At 39.6% G+C, this 9,035-nt stretch overlaps 1 protein-coding gene across 1 annotated transcript; it reads right to left on the bottom strand.

The window, feature by feature from the left end:
* Positions 1-1,007: 1,007 nt before the first annotated feature.
* On the bottom strand, positions 1,008-6,976 carry LOC123982701 (ras-related C3 botulinum toxin substrate 1). The gene is made up of 6 exons (XM_046068461.1): positions 6,678-6,976; positions 4,964-5,035; positions 4,674-4,791; positions 4,092-4,154; positions 3,323-3,482; positions 1,008-3,128 (listed from the first exon to the last, which is right to left on the bottom strand). The coding sequence occupies exons 1-6, from the start codon at positions 6,710-6,712 to the stop codon at positions 2,998-3,000; spliced, it is 579 nt and encodes a 192-aa protein (XP_045924417.1). The 5' UTR covers positions 6,713-6,976; the 3' UTR covers positions 1,008-2,997.
* Positions 6,977-9,035: the final 2,059 nt, after the last annotated feature.

Below are 9,035 nucleotides of genomic sequence, written 5' to 3'. Positions count from 1 at the left end.
GCCATCTGTTAAGCATGGTGGAGGTAATATGATGGTCTGGGGTTGCTTTGGTGCTGGTAAGGTGGGAGATTTGTACAGGGTAAAAGGGATTCTGAATAAGGAAGGCTATCACTCCATTTTGCAACGCCATGCCATACCCAGTGGACAGCGCTTGATTGGAGCCAATTTCATCCTACAACAGGACAATGACCCTAAACACACCTCCAAATTGTGCAAGAACTATTTAGAGCAGAAGCAGGCAGCTGGTATTCTATCGGTAATGGAGTGGCCAGCGCAGTCACCAGATCTGAACCCCATTGAGCTGTTGTGGGAGCAGCTTGACCATATGGTACGCAAGAAGTGCCCATCCAACCAATCCAACTTGTGGGAGCTGCTTCTGGAAGCGTGGGGTGCAATTTCTCCAGATTACCTCAACAAATTAACAGCTAGAATGCCAAAGGTCTGCAATGCTGTAATTGCTGCAAACGGAGGATTCTTTGACGAAAGCAAAGTTTGATGTAAAAAAGATCTTATTTCAAATACAAATCATTATTTCTAACCTTGTCAATGTCTTGACTCCATTTTCTATTCATTTCACAACGTATGGTGGTGAATAAGTGTGACTTTTCAGGAAAACACAAAATTGTTTGGGTGACCCCAAACTTTTGAACGGCAGTGTGTATATATATGTATATATATATACACACATGCTGTATAACCTGATAAACCTTCCCTCATAGGCAATTGGCATTCGCTGGTTTCAGCTTCTTAAATGTGCAAATTTGCTTCATGTGTTTTTTATGATTGTGAATCAATTTTCATTGTTTTACACTGGTGGGTCAGATGAAAACTATCACCTTGGAGACATGTCATTGGGCTCTGGGAAATTGTGATGGACATATTTCACATTTTATAGACTAAACAAATGAGGGGTAAAATAAATCTTTAGTTCCATCTTACTGATTTACTGATTACTGATTTTTCCCCCGAACTATTGTGGTTGGACAGAAGATATAAAATACAAGAGAGCATTTTAAATGAATTTATTTGCTTTAAAAAAAAATTGCATATTATGGTGTGAAAATGAAACCACATTTAGCACGAAAGTAAATGCAAGTGTGCACTTCCATCGCACCATGGAAACACTGATCAAAAATGAGTCCAGATTTACAATGGCTCCCCAGAACACCCATGCAATTGATCACTGCTCATTTCAAAATAAAATGTACTTGGTGAATACTGCTCACACTGTACATCACACATTAATACACTGGCTCATAGACGTCATAAAACACTAATAGATGGAGTCAAAATGACATGGTTACATACCATCATGATAGCAATATGAACATCATATGCTGAGAAAAAAGCCTGAATATCCAAAGCACTTTCTGAGCAAGACTTTAGTGAGGACTTTAAATGATGAAAACCTTTACAGGTAGTTTGCAAATAATCCAGCACAACAGTGGCTACACTGCACCTTCACATGCCTGACAGTCATAAAATACTGTGTTTACTCAGCGCATAGTGAGAAGAGAGCAATGGATTCATCTGAAAAGCGTTAATTGTAGAGAGTAATTATTACTTATCTTAGCAGCTGATACAACAATGGTTATAAGTCAGTGACAGGGTAACTTTAGTATGCATCAACATTTTCTTCCCCCCTTATTTGTGTCTGTGTGACTAATAGGCCACATTTTTGTCATTGACAGGCTCAGATTGTTATTACGTGTGTGACAATACTGTGGAAAAGGATAAAGGGTCCTGACAGAGATCCTTTTTTAAAGAGTAAGATCCTTTTGCTATATCGCCCTCGTTAAAGCTACCAGGCTCCATTGATAAAAACAGCAGTTTTACCTTGCAGAACACAGCAGTTGCTGTTCTACCGCTGCATTGGTTATTTAGTTTGTTTGTGGTACTGGTGTTGTTAAAAACACCAAAGTCAGACAATAACCCAAACTAACTGATCGAGGCAGCGGTAGGGAGTCTGATGACTTTGATGAGAGCAATACAGCAACTGTTTCTGGTGAAACAAAAAGGACTCTTTACTCTTTTTAAAAAGGCTAGCTTTGTAGGGATGTTGCCCGACTCTGAATAACAATCTGACTGTCAGAGGCAAAAAAAAGCACTAATGGACGTACATTGCCAGGGTGCAATTGCCCACAAGAGTATGTTGCAGCCCTGCTTCACTGCTGCCAGCTGCAGCATGCTTGCTCAATACTGGACCAATTAAAAAAAAATTGTCCCAATTAATCACATAGACAAAACATGGGAAAAGAAGGTTAAAAAATGTTAAAGTGTTTCTACAGGACTCTATGATGGTATCTTGTACAGTTTAAAACAAAATTAAAAGGAATTTTAGTGTTCATGGATTGACTACAAAGTGATGACCTGAATTTTGGCAACACCTCAGTCTAGTCAGATGACACATGTAAACAAAACGATTCATCAACCACAGCTGACAAGAGACTGACAGTGAAACATGGAGAAATTAAAGCTTCTAAAAAAAACTTTTTTTTTTTTTTCTTAAAATAAAATGTCATCAAGGCAGCAGGAATCTCTTAGTGTGTAGGGAAAAGAGTGCAGTGCAGGACCTCCTTCTCTTATAGAGTTACATTGACAATAACTTCATGATAAAATCACATTCAAGTAGTGTTTCTTCACATGTCTGAGAAAAATTACTTTTTTTTGTTTGTAAAATCCTCCATCTTTCTCCTTAATCAACCCCATATCCCAAATCAAATCCCCCACCCTCACATTCCCCAAAGGCCTTAGCAAAGTCACTTCATTCCTGTCAGTTTGAAAGGACTAAACAGATGTAAACCACATCTGACAGAAAACCTTCAGCGCTGCTTAAATCTGTGAAGCTCTTTCATATGGAAGTCTGGTCTACCAGAGCTTCTATGTAAGCAAGGACACGGGGTGAATAGATATTTGGGGAACCCAGCAATAATCGTCTTCCTTCTGAGTAGCTGAGTTCTGACTGCAATTGTATTTTCTACTCCCTGTGGTTCTCCATTACAATACTCTGCACTTCCTCTTCCTCTTCTTGATGGGTGGGGGGCACAGGACCGCCCTGATGGCTTCGTCAAACACCGTCTTAAGGCCGCGCTGGGTCAAAGCGGAGCATTCCAGATACTTCACTGAACCTGGCGGGAAGAGGAGAGGAAAAAGGAAATGGCATAACAATTCACAATTAGCAAAGAAAAATTATAAGCTGGCAATGTTTCACTACTAGACCTTCATTTACTGATGCCTGATGAAGGTCTAGTACCGAAACGGTGCCTTCTTATAAATTTATTTTTAAACATTTTATCTGTATATGTGTAGTGTTGCAACTGACTTATTTCTTTAGCCATGGCCAGGCCCTGAGGGTAGATTATGGGGGAGAGTTTCTTCTCCTTGAGTTTTTCGATGGTGTCCTTGTCATCTCTCAGGTCCAGCTTGGTGCCCACCAGGATGATGGGGGTGTTGGGGCAGTGGTGTCTCACCTCAGGGTACCACTGAGGGAGAAGAGGACAGAGTCAGAGTTTGCGAGATGTGGATGGACAGTATGGTAGATGGTGTGGAATATGAGTGGGTAGCTAAAAGAATTTCCTGGTTCTTATCCAAATTCAACACAATGTGACAATTCTCAGTCCTTCTGTTACAACATATGACATTTATTCCTGCCACTTTACCAAGTGAACCCTAAATAATACATACCATCTAAAGCTTGCTTTAAAATGATTAAACAACCTTTTGTAAACAAATGGCCATGGTGTATTTGCAGGTGACCAACATTAACAGTTAGTTTTTGCCTGCAAATGATCCTCCATTTTGGATGTCTTGTGTATTCTTTAAATAAAATTTAGCAATTTGGAGAAAAGAGATTATGACTAGAACTAAAAATAAAGTTAGGAGTTGAGTTTAGTTTCTGTCTCTGTTAGTTTTAGAGTTGTGACAGAATTGGTCATAGTCTAATGGCTGAAATCCCGACTGTCAAAAACTTCTAAATTAGTCCTTCATCCAAGCAGATCGGACCATGAAATTTAATGAAATAACAGTTAAACCTGGCATCATTACTGGCAGAGGTTAACATACTGCAGAGATAAAGAGCAGGTTGTTCTCACCTTGGCACGGACGTTTTCAAAGGAGGCTGGACTGACTAGTGAAAAGCAAATCAGGAACACATCCTGAGGAGGGAAAATGACAAACATCAATATAACACTAAGTACTTAAATCAGCACTGTGGAGACGTTTCTGTTACAACTGGAACAACAATAATCACAACCTAACATTACAATTAATCAACAGTGTGATGCTAAAGCTAAAAATATAGCATACAATATTGACTTAATAGACTAATCTGGACTGTACGTTAAACTCAAACTCACTAACTTCCAGCTCCCTGTGAGTCTTTGGCACAGAGGCCAGTTTGTTGTAAGGACAAAGAGTGCAAACAAGAGCGCCCTTTCACTTTCACTCCAGCCGTCCTCCAGACAGTGTATAGGTACTGTGGATACAAGGCTCTACTCTGCAGAGTGCAAAGACTGTCTTAAGCATTATGGGCCAGTGAATAACTCAAATCAATCCTGGCAAAGTGAAAACAGTGTCCACGCTAACATTGTCTGGCTGGTAGTGGTCAGTGTAAGGCAGTGGTCTGAGACAAGCAGATGTTACTTCTGTGTATGAATGCAAAGATATCTACATACTGTCTGTGGGTAGGACAGAGGCCTGAGCCTGTCGTAGTCCTCCTGTCCTGCTGTATCCCACAGGCCCAGGTTCACTGGTTTCCCGTCAACCATCACATTGGCAGAGTAGTTGTCAAAGCTGCAGGGAGGGAGGTGTACAATGTAAACATGGTAATGTACAATAGAGTGAAGAGACAAAGCTGTGCATAGACGTCAACACATTTATCAAAAAATCTGCCTATCAACATATGATTGTAGTCTTCCCAGGTGCACTGGTGGGCACAGCTGTAAATGAGAGGTGTGTCACTTACACTGTGGGGATGTACTCTCCAGGGAAGGCATTGGTAGTGTAGCTGATGAGCAGGCATGTTTTACCCACAGCCCTAGGATTAGGAAGGAGAGGAGGGAAGATTGACAGAGAAAATACAACAATGAGAACTGTTCGATAATTACAGTATATTCTTCAGTGACAATAAGGCAACAAGTTAATAGCTGTCATTAATGGAATCAAGATTTGCTTTTGTGTTTTTTTTTTCTCCTTGAAAATTTTACTAGTTGACAGGCTGATTTTTGCTCCTGAGTGAAAGTTGAAGAAACCGGATGGTTAATGGTGGTAGAACATTCAAAACAATTATGATAAATTTCTTTTATGCATGAGAAAAATGAAGTAAAATCTCTTTTCAGTTCCTTTTCCTCTAAAAAATAAATATCTTAATAGAAAAAATGAAGTGCTAATTAGTTTATGATTTAAATGAATTAAATCAAACATTTATTGAATATTTATTTTATTGTTATTGAGAAAAATTATACCTTGAAAATGATCATTACTGTTTTATGGCCCAGCCCTATTTCTGGTTTGCATATTGTATAGGTGATTCTGTTATTGTGTTTGAGAGAACAACATCCTACACCAGCAGTCACTAGACTGACCTACTACTTTAAAATGTACTGCTGTCCTAGAATGCCATTATCACCGTGAGATGATACAAACAGCAACACATTGTAGGGGGTGACTTTACATTACAATATAAATTTGTGACAGTGTCCATAGATGAGCTGAAAAATGGGTTACAGTCTTCAAATCAGGTATAAATCCTAAATGGTACCAATATCTGCCTGCAGACACTAAAATCTCTTCGAGTAATGCTGTGAACTGCTGTGAGGTCAACACTATGACCTAAAAATGATGACAAGCTTGCTTAAGAAAATGTTGTTGTCCTATCAGATATAAACATCATTCTCTATTAAGATGTTTAAATTAGGTTTTGAGTAGTTAATGTCTTAAATGAAGACATTTCCATTTAGATCTGTATTGTTGTATGCAGGTAATGCTCTGCTTTGTTAAAAGCCTGGGGGGGGGGTTGCATTGCATCGGCAATGCCTAGCGAGGGCTAATGTTTGTAGAGTTTGTTTATTATCAAGTAAATTTTCAAGTCGTAAATATAAAATATGTTTTAAAGAAATGCATCAATTAAAAATGCTACTGAGTAATACCACTGTATACTGATCAGACATCAGCTAGTTAACGTTAAATTGTGTTCGTGGGCAATGTATTGCTGATATACTATACCATAAAGATTAAATTAAGTTGTTGTCTAAGGCTTTAACTGGCTGAATGGTTAATGAAAACTATACAAAGTGTAACGTTACGCAACAAATTTAAGCGAACAATCTTCTAAGTTATAAAACTTGTATGTAGGACGCGCTATCAAGTAAGTTAACTTAGCTGGCTTAGCCGTCGACATGGCAGCCTGCGTCATGTCTATTAAATGACATATTGTGACTTATCCCGTCACACCTAACCGGAGCATGAAGATAAATCTGTCTGACCCAGCTGGACTGGAGAGCAGGCACAACAACAGCTGTCGCTCGTGTTGGCGTGTTATCTGAGGCTCGTTAGCGGCTAGCCAACTGTTGCTAACTGGGTCAACGACAACAACTATGTTCGCTTACAACCGCGATCATGCGAGTCAAACTGAGACTTTATAGAGGTTAAAGTAAGGATAAATATCTTGTTCAACTCACCCGTCCCCCACCACCACACACTTAATGGCCTGCATCGGACGGCTGTCTCGCTAGCACCCAGCCAACGTTGCAGCAGCTCGGTCTCAGTTAGCTTAGCTTGCTAACAGCGGCTAAAATAAACCCGTGTCGCCTGAAAAGCACAACGTAAACAAAGTGAGAGGGCCAAAAAGTGGAAAATGTTCTCGTTACAGAAATGATCCGGCTTGTCTCTGCTTCTCGGCAACACCCAGTGAAACACCAAAGTTGTAATCCAAGCAGGCAACACCCAGGATAAAAAAAAAACTGGAGTCAAGACAGGGGAAAAACGCCCTCAGTTTCAGCTCCGTTAAGTCACATCCGGTCAGAGCAGGATTGTCAAACCTGCCATCTACTGGTCAGTCATTTTTATTTTGTGGTCAGGATGTGTCAGGCAACAAGTTGCGTACCACACAACCATAGACTGAATACTGAATACGTTGCAATTTCTGTAAAAAAAAATATGATTGTTTGTTCTTCCCAGTACAAGTATGTGTATTTCCCTCCTTTTGTCGAGGTCTAAGAGCTGGGTCATGAGAGAAGAAATATTCAGATCATAATTGCAATATAACAATGTAAGAATACTTAAAGACCATTCATATTTTACATTTATAAATGCTCACAGGCGAAATTTGAGTATAAAAGGTAAAAGCAGTGGTCAATGAAGTATCAGATGCATTACTTAATTATACTAATACCACACTGTAAAAATGCTCTGTTACAAGTAAAAGTCCTGTGTTAGTGTTAATGAAAAGTATAACCAGGAAAATGTGTTTAAAGTATTAAGTTTAAATGAGCAGAGCACCTCTAAATTTGGTGCCCTCTTCAGTTCATTTAGCAATATGCCCCCTGATATCTCCTCCACTAATGATATTGTCAACTATTTTAATTCCCTCTGTTCCTTAACCCTTGATCTCATAGCCCCTCTGAAAAACAAACAACACTTAAAATCTGCAAAGCAACCCTGGTAAATGCAGATATCAGAAGCTGCAAATGCAGGAATGCAGAAAAACATCTCCAGGTCCATTTCACGGCCATGAAAGAGTTACTATCTTCGTACAATAGGTTGGTAAAAGATGCAAGAGCTCACCATTTCTCAAATCTTATTGCTGTCCACCAGCACAATCCTAGTTTTCTTTTTAAGACTCTCGATCTGTTGGTGAACCCTGCCTCTCCCTGTGCCTCTGCTGATTGTGATGCAGATTGTGAGATATTTTTAACACACTTTGTCAGTAAGGTGGAATTATTAAGAGCCAGTATTAGCCCAAACCCTGCCTTTTTAGATGTTATGCACCCTACCCAGGATCCTTGGAGTTTCTTTTCTTCTATTTCCATGGCAGAACTTATGGAAATTATGTTGAAGATGAAACCTTCCTCTAGCTCTCTTGATCTGATTCCTGCAAAGTTTTTAATAGAAGTTTTGGATTATATTAGCCCACACCTGCTTTTAATTTTTAACAGCTTATTATCTACTGGCTGTGTCCCGGTCTACGTCAAGACGGCATGTGTACAACCTGTTTTAAAGAAAACTAGCCTTGACCCCAACATCCTTGATAACTACCTCCCAATCTCTAAACTGCCTCTTCTTTCAAAAACCCTTGAAAAGATAGTTTCTAAGCAGCTCCTTGCTGTAATGGAAAATAATTGTATCTTTGAAAAGTTCCAGTCTGGCTTACGTAAACATCACAGTACTGAGACAGCACTCTTGAAAGTTACTAATGATCTCCTAATGAACGCTGATGCGGGCAAATGTTCAATACTGGTTCTGCTGGATTTAAGTGCGGCCTTTGACACCATTGATCATGGCGTCCTGTTAAACAGACTGAGGCACTGGGTGGGGGTATCTGGTACTGCTCTGAACTGGTTTGCCTCATACTTACATACAACAGGAAGTTTTGTGTCTCAATAAATAATTTTAAATCTTCTTTCTCTAGCACCAACTACGGTGTGCCTCAGGGGTCAATCCTTGGACCTATTTTGTTTTCTATATATATGCTCCCTCTGGGCGATATCATACGCAGACATGGTATCTCCTTCCATTGTTATGCGGATGATACACAGTTATACCTACCTGTACAGCCCACCGACCTTAGTATGCTGAGTTCATTACAGGACTGTCTTAACGACATAAAACATTGGATGTCGAATAATTTCCTACAACTTAACTCCAATAAAACAGAAATCCTGGTTATAGGTCCCCAACATGTCTGCTCTCTTCTGGCTACCTGCTACAACACGTGAAGCCTGTTGCAAGAAATCTTGGCGTGCTATTTGATAATAAGTTATGCTTTGAGCATCATGTTTCTAAACTGGTCCAGTCCAGCTTTTACCACCTTAGAAATA

This window comes from Micropterus dolomieu, linkage group LG14 (assembly GCF_021292245.1).
Source record: "Micropterus dolomieu isolate WLL.071019.BEF.003 ecotype Adirondacks linkage group LG14, ASM2129224v1, whole genome shotgun sequence".
NCBI lineage: Eukaryota > Metazoa > Chordata > Actinopteri > Centrarchiformes > Centrarchidae > Micropterus > Micropterus dolomieu.
Note: the sequence above shows the minus strand (reverse complement) of the source record. Positions and strands in the feature narration are given on the sequence as shown.